Below are 18,017 nucleotides of genomic sequence, written 5' to 3' on the forward strand. Positions count from 1 at the left end.
TGACTGGTAATTACTTGGGAGTTTCATAGGAAACTCTTAAAAAAAAATTAAATTTGAAGGGAATTTTTTTCCTTTAAATTTTTTCTTTTTGAAAAGTCATTATATATATATATATATAGGGACTCAGGACATCTCGAAACTCTCAATCTCAGCCTTTGTTCATATAATTGGCTAGATCGTCCTATGTTTTAGTTAAATTTGAGAGATTGTATGCGGTTTTTATGGTTTAGATTCTTCCTGTACAGCTATCAACGAGCAAATACTATTATTGGCACGCTGCCTCCGGCGTGCCTTTGCCTTATTTTTAATTAAAAAAAAAAAGAAAGGTTTCTGTCCTAGTTTATTATACTGTTATAAAACAGTAACAAGAGGAGAAATATAGATAGAAATTGCTTGAGCTGAGCTGAGCAGAGCAAAACAGGACTTGGGGAACCATAATGTCAACCTCTCTACCTGCAGACGTGGTGGTGGAAATCCTCTCGAGGTTGCCACCAAAATCCCTGCTCCGATTCAGGTGCGTCTCCAAGACCTGGCTTGCTCTTATCGGAAGCCATGATTTCTTCTCTAGAAACCTCCTCAACGACTCTATTCTCACCCCCCAAAACTCCAGTCAACCTCTTCCTCTCATCCTCGTCAAAGCCACGGACAAATCCGACGCCGAGAAGCTTGTGTTCTACTCCCTCTCTTACGACACCCTCGACTGTGTTTCTCAGATCCCCATGAATCTCCCTCCAGGACCCGTTGATTTCCTCATAAGACCAAATTTTTACCTCAAGCTCGTCGGTTCCTGTAATGGGTTGCTATGCCTCTACAATTTCCGATCCAGAGACGTCTATCTCTGGAAACCCACCACACCATCTGCAGAATTCAAGGCTATCCCGCCCTTGTCTCCTCATCCGTTCAGCGTGGGGTTCGGGTTTGACCCTAAGTCCGGCGACTTCAAGGTGGTTAGCCTTCGTTACGTAGCGGACGGCACCGAAACTTCAACGCTGGCAGCGGAGGTGTACAGTATGAGCCGTGGATCTTGGAAACGGCTTGACCTACGCGTGCCGTATGGTATTTTTGCCCACTCGCAGACCCTGGCTTTGGGTGGGGTTTTCTTGTGGTTGGCAGAGCAAAATAACGGCCAGATTATTTCTTTCGATTTCAGTGACGAGGTGTTCCGTACGACGACGCTTCCGTACACTAGAGATGCATTGGGTTCTTATCACCAATTGATGGAGCTAAACGGGTATGTTGCAATGGCCCTTTTTCCTCTGTCTTTTACGAATATAAAGATGTCTTTGGAGATATGGGTTTTGCTCGAATTTGGTGTTAAGGAGTCTTGGATTAGATTTGTCAGCATTGAGCCTCCCATGGATTTGGAAAGGCGATTGGGTTTTTGGAAGAACGGGAAGTTGTTCATGGAGAATAGTGAGGGGCAGTTGGTGTTGTATGATCCTTTTACACAGACAAAGAAGAATCTTCAGATTGAAGGGCTTAAGGAATCGTTTGAAGTTGTACTCTACACGCAGAGTTCTTCAGTTGCCATCAATGGAGGGGTGGATAATCTATGAGGTATGGCTCATTGGACTCTTGTTTGATATGGATCAATCAAAAGTTTTGGTATTAGATAGCATTCAGTTCCATCTATAATGGTAATTAATAGCTGAAATCACATAATGATTCGATATTGTCTCCAATTTTCAATCTAATCTCCATAATTTTAGATTCTGCAGAGAGGTTCTGGTTGATTATGATTATATCAGCAGACAAATGTAGAATTTGTGTGAATCTTTTTATTATCAGAATGTGTGGTTGGACATTATTATTATTATTATTTTTTTCTGATAATGCCATGTCAATTAGGAGAATAAGAAGGTGCTGGATCCGTAGGCTTTGCTTTTGGGAAAGTTAGATTCAAGAGTTTTTACATCTTTAATCATGTAGAACATCAAGATTTTGGGAAAGGCATCACATTGATAATTCTCTTGCATAGTGTATAACAATAATCAATAGTCATTAGAGTAGATGTTTAGAATTCAAATTTTATCATTTTAAACACCAAAAACAAAATACTTTTGTCTTTTATAAATGATTAGTCACCTCGACTTGGTGAAAGGGTCACTATGGCATAGAAAAATATGTAAGTGTTTATATATATATATATATTTTTTTTTTCCAAAATATAATTATTGAAGCAGAAAAGGGAATGCGAGAAGTATATATAGAATTAAAAAATGGGAGTGGTGACTCACAAAAAAAAAGAAAAAAAAAGGGAGTGGTGAAAATTGAGGGCAGAATTAAGAGAGGTGGCAATTTTTTTTTTTTTTTTTTTTTTAAAAAAAAAAAATTAAATGATTAATTACTTGAACTACATAAAAGGTTAATTTTTACGGAAACAATGTATGGATAACAAACCCCTCCATGGCTAAGGCACCTTGAGTTGTTGAATCATAGGTTTTTTTCAATTATGTGTACCCAGCAAACTATTGTGCGTGCCATATGACTATTTTTCACATGATTTGTTAACACAGTTTTCGGTCACCCCGGAGAACTTGGATTATTTTAAGGTGATATGGAACACTGGGTTCTATTTGCCATTTGGGAAAGATCTTTTTAAGTGGAATGGTAGAAGGAATGAAGAAGATGATCAGAACTACGGCTCAGTTTATTAAAGAATTCTCCTCTTTTATTAAAGATGCACATTTTACATATATACATGCATACGTCTGACCATTGCACGTTTCACATACGTGTACACAGTATAGTGCCATGCAAGGGATGGTCGAAATCTTTTGTTAGGTGGTGTAGGGACGTGTGCATGTCAGGTTGAACATCCTCCTCATATGAACGCCCTTGTGCTGATGTGGGGATGGCATGGCCATGCTGTGGGCCCCGCGAGACACATTTGCTAGGCGAGGGGGGCTCAGGGCGACCTGCTCTGGGAGAGTCCTCACCTCGCTTATGGCGAGCCATTTTTCCCTTCAACATAATTCATTTCAGTTTTGAGGTTCCAACTTTGGTCCTCAATATAAAATATACTTTGGTTAAATTGTTTGTATAAAAAAAACAAAAGAAAATTCTAATTTTTAATTGACGTTTGAATTGTGTTGAATCTCATATTACCTCAAATTAGCCCCAATTTTTTTTTTTGAGTCAAATTATCCCTCTTACAATCTCATTGTTTCTGTTCATAAGTAATTTTTTACAAACTTTTCTAGAAATATTTTTCTTCACTAGCCATTTTTTTTTTTTTTTTAATTAAAAAGGGTTACAATTGATGGGAAGGCTGCCTCTCACCACAGGAATTAGGATCCTCTTCATTTTATTTGAATTAAAAAATATCCAATTAGTTATAATAGATGGACATTTTTGTCCCATCAAAAAATGAAAAGACAAAAATACACTTTTACTATAACTAACTAGATATTTTTCAATTCATTTAAATTGGAGAGGATCTTGGGGTGGTTTAGGGCTGTTAAAACGAGTTCATGTCAACCCGATTAATCCATCAATTAATTTATCTCAACTCAAACACAACACGTTTATTAAACAAGTTTATAACCTGTTTATGACATAAATACGTTGTGCTCGAGTCGAGTTTATGGGTCGCAAGTTTTGAGAACTTTAAAACTAAATTGAAATAGCACGGAAAAGATAAAGACTAATAAATTTGTCCTAAAAAAGCATTTAAATTATATTTTCTTTTTACAACTTTTTACTTTCGGTACTTTTTCATCACCCTTCAACTATGAAAGCAGAGGAGAGCAGAGCAGAGCAGAGGATTGCAGAACTAGGGAGAAGAATGTTGACCTTTTTGCCTGAGGACTTGGTGGTGAAAATACTCTCTAAGCTGCCACCAAAGTCCCTGATCCGATTCAGGTGCGTATCCAAAACCTGGGATGCTCTCATTGGAAACCCTGATTTCTTCTCTAGAAACCTCCTTAACCAATCCATTTTCACCCCCACCCAAAACCCAGATCGTCCACTCCCTCTCCTCCTCGTCAGCGCCACCGACAAATTCAACGCTGAAAGGGAACTGTTCTCTTTCCTCTCTTACGACACCCTCGAATGTGTGTCTCGGATCCCTCTGAATCTCCCTCCCGCACCAAACAATGACTGTTTCGTTACAATTCCAAATTGTAACCTCAAGGTCGTCGCTTCCTGTAAAGGGATACTCTGCCTCTACGATTTCCGAACCAGAGACATCTATCTCTGGAACCCCGCCACGCCGTCGGCAGGGCTCAAGGCTCTGCCGCCCTTTTCCCGGCACCCTGAACCCGGAGTTATTGTTTATCTGCTCGGCGTCGGGTTCGGGTTCGACCCCAGATCTAAGGACTTCAAGGTGGTGAGGATTCGAAAAGTTGCGCGCGGCCCTGATGCCACAAAGCGGGTGAAGAAGGAGGTGGAAGTGTACAGCGTAAGTGATGGGTATTGGAGAATGATTGATGTAAGCGTGCCATTTGGTTTTCGTGGAGGTTGGCGGACGGCGGCGTTTGATGGGGTTTTTTTCTGGTGGTCGTTGGGTCTAATAACCGTTGCTTTCGATTTCAGCGACGAGGTGTTTCGAACGACGCCGTTTCCGCATGCTAGAAGTGCCTTGTATTTTTCTCACAAATTGATGGTGTTGAACGGGTGCATTGCTATGGCGGTTTTTCCTCGTGCTTCAGGGAAGGTAAATATGTCTTTGGAGATATGGGTTTTGCTTGAATTTGGTGTTAAGGAGTCGTGGACTTTATTTATCAACATTGGACTCCCGCCGGATTTAGAAAGGCCATTGAGGTTTTGGAAGAACGGGGAGTTGTTCATGGAGAATAGTGAGGGGCAGTTGGTCTTGTATGATCCTTTTACACGTACAAGGAAGAATCTTCAGATTGAAGGGGTTAAGGAATCCTTAGAAGTTGCTCTCTTCACGCAGAGTTCCGTCGCCATCAATGGAGGGGTTGAGCTTGAAGGAGGGGATAATCTGTGAGGTATGATTTCGTGTGCTTTTGTTTGTTTCATATATGTTTTGTCATGAACTAATTTTCCTTTATTCGTGAGTACGTTTGGTCCTAAATTTGGCTTTCGGCTTTTACATTATTGTGTACAATCTTCTTGAAAAGCCATTTTGGTAACATTGGCTGGTTTGATATGGATCAATCAAAAGTTCTGGTATTAGATGGCATTCATGACATTCATTTTATAGTCTTAGGTACTTTGAAAATGTGAGGTGTTGAATATATATATAAGTAATGTTGAATATATCAAAAAGCGCAGAGGGGCACAACTCTAATACACGGGCAGTATACAAAAGAACGCCTAAGAGGGAGAGGAAAATAGAACAAGAAAGTCAAAATGGTTAATCACTAAAGGAGCTAGACAAGCAAATGCCCAAGTATAGAGAGAGAAGAAGAAAAAGGACTTGAGCTCCTCCTAGGTCCATTTCTTTCCCTCCACAAGCACCAAATAATGCAAAAGGGAATCATCTTCCACACGACAGCGCTCCGAAAACAACCACTTATCCACCAACAAGCAAACAAATCCGCCACTCTATTAGGCATAACCCAAGAAAGCCCAAAGCGGCTGAAAATGGTGTTCCATAAAGCACTGGCAACCTTGCAATGGAGGAGAAGATAATCAACAGTCTCCCCATCCAATTTGCATTAGCAGCATCTATTGACCACGATTAGATATCTCTTTCTAAGATTGTCCATAGTGAGAATTTTCCTCAAGAACCGCCAACCAAGCGAAGAAGGCCACTCTCGGGAGAGCCTTGGTCCGCCAAATACTCATTCAAGGGAAAGAGATAGCCTCTTTGCAAGCAAAGATCTTATAGAAAGATCTAACATCAAACTTCCTTAGGCGAGATGGAACCCACCAAAGCTTGTCCTCTCCTTCCCTTCTCATTATGTGGAAATACAACAAGGTATAGAAGGAAGCCACCAAAACATCCACTCCCCATTCCCAATCATGATGCCAGACAAATGAATATAATTCTTTTTTCCCATAAATAACATAATATTCTATCTATGAACCCTAGGCTATAAAGCTTTAGTAAATGTCATGTTAATTAGGGCATTAAGAAGGTGTTGGATCCAGAGGCTATGGCCTTGGGAAGATTATATTTCAAGATAGCTCTACAGGAAATATGGAATGGCTTTGCGGTTTAATGTCTGGCTGGTGCAAGAACTGTCTTGGTGGCTATGACAGTTGTGACATGCTTATTACCTAGTACTATTACGTCCACTGGCCAATTCTATTTTGCTACATAAAATAATTGACGAACAACTAGTGCGGGCTTTGCTAGCCATCGTGTCTGCAGTGGAGCTCATCCTGACATGCACAGCCATTCATCTTTTTGTGGGTGAGGAGGCTTGTACTGCTGGGGAATTGGTTCCTATATTGTACTCATGAAAACAGCTGGGGAATTGAGTCTTCAGCTTCTGTGTGATTGAATGTCTGTTTGATTTGATTTTTTTTTTCTTTCTAAAGAGTAATTAACTTTAAATTTCACTCAAACATGTGCGCTTAAATCAATTTTTATTATGCATATGCTTATAATCAAATCATTTTTGGGTAACTATATTTCCAGAATTGCTTGTGCTTGATTTGCTCCATTCAAACAATATTTTTTCACTTCTCTCTCTGATTCTGTCCTTAAAAATTGAGTTTATTCACCTAGCCATCTTCATTAGATGCTCAAAAAAATCATGATGTTATTGTAGTGCACTGGCAGATTGAATTATGTGTGCCATGCTTCAATGTTTGAATGAGCAACATTAGGATTTTGGTATTGTTACTTTTACTGACTTTATCCCAACATGCAGAGACAAGATTCATGCCCTCTTTTTTCTTATGGCCTGACCCTCCAACTTGTCATCAGGGATTAGAGATCTTACTGGGATGATGAGAAGAGTTAAGAAATTAGAGAATGAAAATTTTATACTGAAAGGCAAAAGAGAAACGCTTGATGTTTGATGTTTGCTCTGGAGTCGCCATGATTTTTATTTAACTATTGTTTGTTTTTCTCTTATTAAGTGATTGTTAGATAATGGAAGTTGTTATATACTGTGAGTGACTTTGTGATATGTAATGGAGTTGTAGCAGATTTGGATTATCCATGTGTGATTGTGAGTGGTTGTTTGATATATATAACTCACTAGAAGTACATATAACAATAAAACATAAATTAAAAGAGAATGTGCTAAATAAATGACACGGCCCTATGTATTCTTGGCACAAAAGCCAAAAATATTGGCCGCCAGTTACTGTCATTTGTGGTTGCGTACTAGAGCTAGCACAGCCAAAAGGCACGATGAGGGACGCGATCCTTGAAAGGTTCTTTAACTCTTCTTGAACCCAACCACTCCCCCCCCCCCCCAAAGCAACAAAGATGACGCTGAAGGAGGTCGGAACAAACACAACATAGCATGAACAAACACAATGACACCAAAAGTTCAACTAGCTGTCCCATAACACTGAACAAAAAAAGATGTTCCATAACATCCTTGCTTGGATCATAGTAATACCACTAGTTCAACTGTCCCATAACACTGAACAAAAAAAGATGTTCCATAACATCCTTGCTTGGGTCATAGTAATACCACAAGTTCAACTGTCCCATAACACTTAACAAAACAAGATGTTCCATAACACCTAAAAACAGGCTATGAGAAAAAAATAATAATAATAAAAAAAGGCATAAACAGTGTCCATTGTGTGATCCTTTGTTGGTTGGCCCTAGGTTGAATGTCATGTTGCCCCGATGATTGAATTGGTTAGAAGGAGACCAAATCATTGCCACGTGGTTTGTTTGTTTGTTTGTTTTTTTGAATATATGAATTTTTAGGCATAATTACTTAAAAACATAAATAAATTAGGGAAATATACATTTCAAGTAAAAAGTTAGCACGTGCACGTCATGTGTGGCATTTTTATATATTTTATTGTCAAACGCTAATAGCAGGGCCTCTCAATAAAAATTTTGAGGCTTAAGGCGACAAGTTTTAGTGAGACCATTTTTTTATATTTAAATGTTAATCAATTTATATCTATTCCTTAGCATGTGAAAAACACATATTTTTTTAATAGCATTAATAAGAAAACATATACTTCTCTCACCTGCTTAAATGACACGTCACTTTTAGAGATTGATTCGTAAAAACTCTTATTTCATTTTGTAATTCTATATGAGAGAAGTACTTTTAATCAACAATTACAAGAAAAACTAAATTGGTGACCTTTCCAAATTACAAACATGACTTAAAAGAGAAATTCATTTGCCTTAAAGGCTTTGCAAAAGTCACCATTTTAAAATGGCTCTTCGACTAGATCAATTTATTTATTTTTAATTAGTATTTTTTTTCAAAGTTGAATTTATATCAAACTAAACTAACCTTGTGTTCAGCCTTTATAAAGAAATTTTGCTTTTGTATTTAACTTCAAACAAATCAAGATGGAGAAGGGAGCCACAAGTATTAATAGTATGAGGAGTCTCAATGTTATGATAATGGGATATATTATGCTTCTACTAGTTGTAGTACAGGCTGAGCACCCTCTCCCTTGTGATCTTCTTCTCTGTTCCTCTATGTCTCCCGCTTTCCGGCTGCTTACCCGTTGGCTTGAGACTCTCAATCCGCCTGAGATTCCTCCGTTCTTGGAGGAAATTTGCCACAAAATGTGCAAAATAAGATGCCACTTTCACTTTTCCAAATATCCCATAGCACATACAATTTGTATGGATCATTGTGGACCGGCATGCTTGCGTTTATGGAGCTTTAAATTGGGTTTAAATCATGAGGCTTAATGCGAGAATTTGGTAAACCCTCTCTCTCTTTGGAAGCACATCTACATAATAATACATTTGGAGCTTTTCTCGAGAACAAGTGCAAATGAATGGACAAATATTTTCTCTAAACTAGGTTGGAGGAACTTCTGCTAACCTAGTATATAAAAGTACAATGTGTTCATTTGTCTATGAGATGCATATGTTTTTTTAATAAATTTTCTTCCAACTTTGTCATTGTTATTAAAAAAAAATGTACTTCCTACATACAAAAGGGCATATGAAATTTTTATAGATTGGATTAAAGTATGTTTATCCAGCCCAATTTAGAGGAAAACATCATTCCAAATTGGATATACTACCCTTACATTTTGAATTTGAGGTTGAGTTAAAATATTTTTGGGGAAAATATTTTCAACAATGATTTTTATTGTTTGGTTGGTATTACAAATATTTTTCCACAACAACTAAAAAGGAACTGAAAACCACTCAAAATTGCCTAACAACATCAAGTATTGTCATCAACAATTCAAAAAAGAAAAACACCCCCACAAAAATCATAGACAGGAAGGGGGACATCAAATTTGTTATTGACTAATATTTTCTATATGCATCAAATACTTGAACTAGGAAAATTATTTTTCAAAAAAGATGATTTACGCCAAAACAAATGTAGTTTAAGTCACTTTTTTTTTTTTTAATTAATTAATTAATTTATTTTAATCCTAAGCAAATAAGGAAATGGTACTGAAAAAAAAAAAAGAAACTAAAAAATGGTGGGTTCTCCAACAACTAACAAAAAAAAAATAGTGCTAAAATGAATTTATAAATGATCTCAAAAAGACCATAAACGACCCAGTCCTTTGAATCTTGGGCAAAAGCCAAGAAAAGGTAAGCAAATAAGTCGTTTTGAATATGATACTTATGATCTATTTTGTTTGCAGTTGATCTGATGCGAACCAACTAGTAAGAAAACATAGGAAATCATAAATCGGATACTTCGAGAAAGCCATAACCTCTAATGGCTACTTCGAAGGAGCCTTAACCTCCAAAGTACAATAAATTATATTGTAAATTAATATTCAACTCATACCTTTCTTATGATAGTTCTCTTTTAGGGAAAAATCCACTTTACCACCTGAAGTTTTAGAAGTTTTTCAATTTGAATCCAAAAGTTTAAAAATTAGTAATGTACCCCCCTAATGTTTCAAAAATTTTCAATTTAAACATTCCATTACTAATTTTCTGTCAAATTGGATGAAATTACGTAATTACCCTCAGGCTTTTTTTAAAAAAAAATTTCCGTCCAATTTAACGGAAATTAATAACAGAAGGTTTAAATTGAAAATTTTTGAAACGTTAGGGAGGTACATTGCCAATTTTTAAACTTTGGAGTTCAAATTGAAAAACCCTTAAAACTTCAGGAGGTTAAAGTGAATTTTTCCCTCTAGGCTAATTCAGACATTCATTTCATCTAAATGCTATTGCTAAGTATTGAAAGCGTTTAAAAGTTGAAGTGTAGCATTATTAAACAAAAATGACAAGCAAAACTAAATTGGTGACCTTTGCAAATTTCGAACATGACATATAAGGTTTAAGGTTTTCCAAAAGTTACCATTTCTTTCACTAAAATTAATTAATCTTTTTTTGTAAGTTGAATTTATATCAAACTAAACTATATATAACCTTAATTTGTGTTTGTATAATTAAGTTGAAAACAAAATGAAGATGGGAAAGGGAGCTTCAAATGTTAATATGATGATAATGGGGTTGATTATGGTTGTATTAGTTGCAGTACAGGCTAATCTCCCTCTCCCTCCTCATCTTCCTAATTCTCATTCCTCTCCCTCTGTGGCTTCCAGGCCGCTTACCCGTCAGCTTGAAGTTGACACTCACATTCCGCCACCTTGGCATTTGGAGGAGTTTTGCATTATTCCGTGCCGGAGACGTTGTGACTATCACTTTTCCAAATATCCCGGAGCATATAAACTTTGTTTTGATCAATGTATGATAACATGCAGTCGCAAGTGGCGTTATTTGTTGACCATATATCAAGTTCTGTTCCATTAATGCCAGATTCGGTAAAACTTTTGCTCTCTCTCTACAGAAATCTTATACATCTTAGATTTATTTTTCAAAAGTTGGTTCCAAATGATGTGTCACCATCTCATGAGTTGATTAAGTAACATTGAACATAATACTTATGATCTATTTTGTTTGAAGTTATCATTTACACTCAATAAGATCGAACTGTTCTCTTTATATATATTTGATAAACAATTGTTCTAGATGGATCTAATATGGAACCTTATATTTAAAATACTACATATTTTCTTGGCTAAACTACACTTTTTCCCCCCAAATTATTATTGAAATTGTACTTAAACTTCTAGATTATACTCACTGCAATTTGGACTTACAAACAACTAAAACATTTTGAGTAAAGAAATAATCTTTTTACATCTCCTATACATCTCCGATACATATAACATGTCTCTTCCGAGTCGTCATGTTAGATTTGACCGTTATTTTGGATGAAAAACGTCACATATGACTAGAACATGCACCTAAATCATTTTTGCCTGACTAATTTTGAACGATTGTGAGTTACTATTTGATGCAGGAGTGTTCCACCTGCAATGAAGAAGGTCTAGGAGCAAAACTGAAGAGACCCCTTGAGGAAGTGTAAAAGAGCCATCAGGAAACTAGTCTATTTACTCTTTTTAAATAAGCAGGGAAAAGAATGTGAGGGGTTTGAATATGAAAGTCTTAGAATAATTGATAAGTACTAGGTTGATGTTTATTCGATCTTTAAATTGTTGTCTTGTATTGCCTTTTGCAGATCATCATTTATCATATTTTATCAGCTGAATTTCATACATTGAGTTGAGTTTAGATTTTCTATCTTTTTCTTTGTATTTTCCTGATAACCCACTGCACTAATCGGCCCTGCATCACATGACACTAGCTAGTTGGGTCGTCGCTAATACTTTTTTTTCTTTGAGCAAATGAAAAAAGGGTTACAAGGAATTTAAAAACTAAAAAATGGGTAGATTCTTCCGATGGGCTCTCCAACAACAAATTCAAATGAAATACTGAGACTAAAAATAAAAAATAAGTCTATAAATGATCCATTTGAATAAAAAATGACCCGATCCTCTAAATCTTGGACAAAAGTCAAGAAAAGAGCAGCATAAAATGGTAAAAACACCAATACTTGAATTTTTTTTTTTTTTTTTTTTTTGGTGCTATATTTGCTGCTAAACATTTAGAAAAATTTATGCAGTCATAAGTCATCAATTGAGAGATCCAAGAGCTGATTTATGAATTCTTCGAAATAGAGATTCTTGCTTACCTAACTTTTTTTAATTTTTTATTTAATTAATGAGTTATTTCATTAATCACAACAAGGAATACTTGGAATAGTTAGAACCCAGCAATAAACAAACCACTCTAGCAATATAGACAAAGCCACCCAAAAAACCAACCAAAGCTATCAACAAGCACTATAACAGACAAGAGAATATGCCTGATATCAATGCAAAATATACCTAACAAGCGGTTACAACGTTGTGGTTTGGCCATACATAACTTGCTTTCGGAGGAATAAAGTCTCAGTTTTGTTCTCACTACTTACTCCGTGATAAGGACTAGGAAAAATATCGGCCTGCATATGAGGAACAGAGGGAGAGTGTTGAAAAATAATTCCACATTGCTTGTGGACAAGACCTAGGTCATGTTTATAAGGAATGAACAACTCTCTCTTATTGAACAGGTTTTATGAGATGAATTAAGCTCATGAATTTCTTTAGAAACATATATAATAATTCTCTTAAATTTTGGATCTAATGATAATTTTCACGACCATTTTGAGAATATGCACTTTTTTTTTTTTTTTTGAGAAGATTTAAACTAATAACCTCTGCTTCATTAGGCGTGGTCTATAGCCGATTGAGCTACCCTTTGGAGACAAAATATGCACTTGAGAGTGTGAGAATAAAAGTTTGTAACATTTTTGTTTTTTCAATAGTTTACATCTAATTCTAAAACTTAAAATTATATCTAAACTAATTAAAAAAAAAAAAAAAACAGTAAAAAATTGTTTTACAATACCTAGACCAAATCCTTTTTCTTGAAACCTAGCCAAAAAAAGATAAAAGAAAGAAATTAACACGAAAGAGGGACTTTGTGGTAATTTCTCAAACTTATCCACAAACTCGAACACAGAGAGCAAGACCAGAAAAAACACAAATCCTGGGTGCTGTGTTTTACACTTCCAACCAATCCACAATCAAAAAACCCTACCAAAAATGCTTCTCCAATCGTCCCTTCACCACCACAACGTTTCTCTTTCATCATCCCTCTCCTACGCTCGGCCCCTTCCCTGCAGGGTTCCCAGTTTGGCCCTCCCCAAAACTGCAAATTACCGGGGAGTCCCAATCACAGTCACCTGCTCAATCTCACAAATTCATAGCTATGGGACTGTGGACTACGAGCGCAGGCCAATGGTAAAATGGAACGCCATATACAAGAGAATATCTTTGATGGAGAATCCTGAGTTGGGTTCTGGGAGCGTGTTGAACCAGTGGGAGAAAGAGGGCAGGAAGCTCTCAAAATGGGAGCTTTGTAGGGTGGTCAAGGAGTTGAGAAAGTTCAAGAGGTACAAGCATGCTCTTGAGGTAAAAAGAAAACAAAAATGACAGATTGGTTTTTTATTTAATGTTTGTGGTCTATTTTGGTTAATGGGTATCAGCTATTTTTTTGGCTGCAAAGCCAAGCTCTAACCAAAAAAAAAAAAAAAACAGATGGTATTTTGTGGTGTTTGATTCTTTGGGTGTGTTTTGGCTGAATGGTTTGTGCTATTTTTGGATAGAAATTGGTTAAATCGACTGCTTGGATTTATGGGCTGCGATATTGTGTAGCATTTTTGTTCTTTATGATCTGATTTTGGATTTTGGGATTGCATTTGATGTTTTCAGTGTGTTCTGCTTAGTGAGTATGCATTGCTTTTGGTGGGAATTCTTTGAAATGATGTGCTTGTTCGATGGGGTTGTGAGTTTGTGCATCCTTGCTGTTTCTCTTTCTTGCTATAATCTTGCTCTTTAGGTGAAAGCTAAAATTTCGGAGTTTATTTCGTGCGTTTTCAGCAAGTTCTCTATTTTTAGCAGAAGTCAGACTGATTTGTAGGCATACAAATCAATTACGTTCGATTAAGTAATGGACAAGCAAACTTACTACACTTCCAACCCATTCTCAACTCTTCTGCCAAATGATGATTTTAAAGCCAACGTTAGAATGATAGAATGCATTATGCGAAAAGGAAAAGAAACTGAAGATTAAGTTATTACCTAGTGCAACTATATAGAGAGATTCAAATTTACGGATCCTTGAGAATCCAAATTTTGGTCATTGACCATGATCGTGTGCTCTTGTAAATAATCTACACATATTAGACCAACTTGAACAAGAGTAGGATAAAGCTGGTTTACAACCTGAAAAAGATGTGGGACAAATTTTGCAAATATGAGTTTTCTATCCGGTAAAAGCACATAAAAATTACCCTTGCTTTTGGATTTTTTTTTTTTTTGGTAATAATATGTTGAGTTCTTCTGTTTTTCTAATTAAATGGTGTTTTGTAGATTGTCTTGCATCAGATAGCAGTCTTATGTGCTCACTGTCTAGCATCATATTCATGTAATTGAAAATATATCTCAGAGCAAGGTTTGGTTTCTTTATCTGGTTTTCCTATATTTTAAAGAATGAAGAGCATCTATTTTGCTGGATTCTGCTGTTCAAAATTCCTCTTTATTGGATGAGGGCTTAAAATTTCTGACTAGATGCTAGGGTTATCATAAATGATTGGTTCTTTGAAATTGCGTGCTAAGATTTCATTAATTGTGGTGGATTTTCTGTTCACAAGCTTCTTTTTATTAATGCAGGGCAAAAAATTTCTAATGAACGTTATATGAATGAGTAGATGCTAAGCTTAAGCTTATCATGATTGAAATAATTCATTCTGTGCAATTGCATGTGAACTCTCAACTCTTGGAAGAATCTGTTAATTGATGCTCACAGCCATCTCCCATTCTAGTTCGTCTTTTAGCTCTTTTGATTGCAGCATACCCTGGTATATTGGGTTACAGCACTGTATCTCTTTCAGTGACTCGTCTTGCTATTTCTATTTTTAGTTTTTGGATGAAAAGCCATGTCTTGCATTATTCTCAGCTTTGAATATTTTTTTTCACTTTGCAGGTGTATGATTGGATGAACGATAGAGGAGAGAGGTTTAGATTATCTGCCAGCGATGCTGCAATTCAACTAGATCTCATTGGCAAGGTTCGTGGAATTTCTGGTGCTGAAGAGTATTTCCTGATGCTGCCAGATGCTTTGAGGGACAGAAGGATATATGGCGCTCTTCTCAATGCTTATGTGAGGTCTAAAATGAGGGACAAGGCAGAATCTTTACTTGACAAAATGAAAAGTAAAGGTTATGCCACGCACTCACTTCCTTTCAATGTGATGATGACTCTCTATATGAACCTCAATGAGTATGATAAAGTTGACTCGATCATTTCAGAAATGATGGAGAAAAGTATACAGCTGGATATATACTCTTATAATATCTGGTTATCATCTCGTGGATCGCAAGGATCTGCAGAAAAGATGGAACAAGTATTTGAACAGATGAAACAGGACAGAACCATTAATCCTAATTGGACTACATTTAGCACGATGGCTACAATGTACATTAAGATGGGGCAGTTTGAAAAAGCTGAGGATTGCTTGAAGAAGGTGGAGAGTAGGATAACAGGTCGGGATCGAATACCATATCATTATCTAATAAGTCTTTATGGTAATGTTGGTAACAAAGAAGAGGCTTATCGTGTGTGGAAGGTTTACAGAGCAGTTTTTCCCAGCATTCCAAATTTGGGATACCATGCTATAATATCCTCTCTTGTTAGACTAGGTGATATCGAAAGGGCAGAAAAAGTTTATGAGGAGTGGTTGCAGGTAAAGTCATCTTATGACCCTAGAATAGGAAATCTTCTCATGGGTTGGTATGTTAAAGAAGGAAATTTGGATAAAGCTGAGAGTTTCTTCAACAATATGCTCGAAACCGGAGGGAAGCCAAATTCGAGTACATGGGAGACTCTTGTTGAAGGGCATATGGGAGAAAGGAGGATTTCCGAGGCCTTATCCTGCTGGAAAGAAGCTTTTATTGCTGAGGGATCAAAGAGTTGGAGGCCAAAGCCTTCCAATGTGTCTACCTTCTTTAAGCTCTGTGAGGAAAAAGATGATGTAGAGAGCAGGGAGGTTTTGGTTGGATTGTTGATGCAATCTAGACATCTTGAAGATGAAGCATATGCATCACGCATTGCCTTAACCAACGGAGACATCCCCGGCAATGAACTGTCGGCAGGGAAAGATAGAGTCCTTGATAAGAACGACAATAACGAGGACGAGAATGACGGGTCTGAACTTCTCAACCAACTTCAGGGTAGCCTTTGATACTTCTGCTTCTGTGTTGTACAGGAAGATGCTTCTTTGGACTAAAAGCTGTGGGGAAGTTCCCTCTCTAGTGGGTCTCTTTCAAGTTTCAAAGAGCTCCTACCAAAATGTCAATCTGGTACGCCATATATATTTCTGCTAATCGTTGCCATGGATATGGATTTTGAATTTCTCAGTGGGGCTTTGAGCCTTAATACCCATGTTCGTGTTGATACATGAAGACTTGCTCAATCTCAGATGTTTACGAGGTCCGAAACTTCATGTGTGTTTCCCTGCTGTCCGACTCTTCTATGTAATTCTCTCACTGTGGCTTTCCGACCATATGGGTCTCAATTTTATTTTTATATTTTCTGTTTTTACAGTTTTTGGAAGGGACAGGAATCATGTTACCAAACGTCTCCGAGTCTTTTTTGCGAGGTGGTCCATTAATCATAGGCTTGTTTTAATTCCCAACCTTTCTCTCTCCTGTAATGATATATGGCATTTCTCTATAGTTGTGCAGCTGAAACTGTGTTGAATTGAGGCCTGCTGAGTTTTTTTTAGTACTCTTTAAACCATTGCTGCGTATTAGGTGCAGGGAAATTCTTAATTGAACTATTGAATCCGTTTTATTTTATTTTATTTTGGGTAATATGAAAATTTCATTGCGGGAGACGTTTTTGATGATGTTTAGAGAGAGGTGGCATCTTGTGGTGCTTGATGCTCAAGCGACATTGTTGCTTGAAGCCTTCATTTGACAAAATAGGACTCACCTATTGAAATAGGGTTCTACATTTGCCTCCTAGGGGTGAAAAGGTAGGCTGTTATTAATTTCCCACTAACCGCTAACCGCCTTTAAAGGCGGTTAGTAAAAATCACTAACCGCTTAGGCGGTTACAGTTAGCGGTTTTAGGTTTTGAAAAAATTGTTAATCGTTAACTATTAACTGCCAATTGTATAATATATATATATGTGAAATGACTTTTTTGTGCTTAAATATATAAAAATTTAGAAACAATATCATATGTTGTAGGGTATTATCGTATTACCATAAAAATTACATTGTTTTAATATATATTTTTTAAAAATTGTTTTGATATATTTTTTTAATTTTTTCTTTTAAAAACGGTTAGCGGTTATTAGTTAACCACCGGTTAACCGTCTAGGCGGTTAGCGGATGCGGTTAATGAATTTTATTAATTGCTTAGACAGTTACGGTTAATAGTTTTAGCCAATAACCACTAACTGTAACTGCATTTTCATTCTTACATTTCAATGGAACAAGGCATAGGTGCATGAAGCTCACACACATATAAGGAGGTGCGTGGGTGGCGGAGGATGGGTGGAGCCAATGATGGGGCACGTTGGTAGGGGTGATCAGTGATGGCAGAGAGAGAAAGATAGTAGGTGTCAAACAAAAGAAAAAGGAAAAAAAAGACAAGGGAAGAGAAGCTAGAGATGGAGGATGGACCCTCTTTCACCTCAGAGAGGAAAGGGGATGTTTCAATATTTATTCGATTTTGGAGGTTTACTAACGGTTTTATCTGTTATTCATCTTTTGATTCTTGGACACCAACCTCCCAAGAACAAGAAAGAAATTAAAAATAAGAAATATATATATATATATATATTGCTTTCCAAATGATTATTATTTTTTTTAATTTTTTTAAATTAATTACCTTATGCTCCCATAAACTAACAAACAAAATCCCAAGGAGTTAGGCCGAAGTGATAAAGGCTATGTACTTTGGTGGCATAAGCATCAAAGCCTAAGGTTCGA

At 36.7% G+C, this 18,017-nt stretch overlaps 3 protein-coding genes across 4 annotated transcripts; all 3 read left to right on the forward strand.

The window, feature by feature from the left end:
* The first annotated feature begins 398 nt into the window (after positions 1-398).
* LOC132187685 (F-box protein At3g07870-like) lies at positions 399-3,766 on the forward strand. Of its 2 annotated transcripts, none has more exons than XM_059602087.1 (2): positions 399-1,557; positions 3,749-3,766. In XM_059602087.1, exon 1 carries the CDS (start codon positions 438-440, stop codon positions 1,554-1,556), a length of 1,119 nt encoding a protein of 372 aa, XP_059458070.1. In that variant the 5' UTR covers positions 399-437; the 3' UTR covers position 1,557; positions 3,749-3,766. The 2 variants fall into 2 exon arrangements, with proteins under 2 accessions (XP_059458070.1, XP_059458064.1); XM_059602081.1 differs by having other exon boundaries at positions 3,744-3,760.
* Positions 3,750-7,081, forward strand: LOC132187674 (F-box protein At3g07870-like). The gene is made up of 2 exons (XM_059602069.1): positions 3,750-4,955; positions 6,792-7,081. The coding sequence occupies exon 1, from the start codon at positions 3,788-3,790 to the stop codon at positions 4,952-4,954; it is 1,167 nt and encodes a 388-aa protein (XP_059458052.1). The 5' UTR covers positions 3,750-3,787; the 3' UTR covers position 4,955; positions 6,792-7,081.
* A 5,873-nt stretch (positions 7,082-12,954) lies between these two features.
* Positions 12,955-16,856, forward strand: LOC132164216 (pentatricopeptide repeat-containing protein At1g02150-like). Its single transcript, XM_059574669.1, has 2 exons — positions 12,955-13,428; positions 15,002-16,856. Exons 1-2 carry the CDS (start codon positions 13,060-13,062, stop codon positions 16,256-16,258), a joined length of 1,626 nt encoding a protein of 541 aa, XP_059430652.1. The 5' UTR covers positions 12,955-13,059; the 3' UTR covers positions 16,259-16,856.
* The last annotated feature ends 1,161 nt before the right edge of the window (positions 16,857-18,017 follow it).

This window comes from Corylus avellana, chromosome ca1, assembly GCF_901000735.1.
Source record: "Corylus avellana chromosome ca1, CavTom2PMs-1.0".
NCBI classification, from domain to species: Eukaryota; Viridiplantae; Streptophyta; class Magnoliopsida; order Fagales; family Betulaceae; genus Corylus; species Corylus avellana.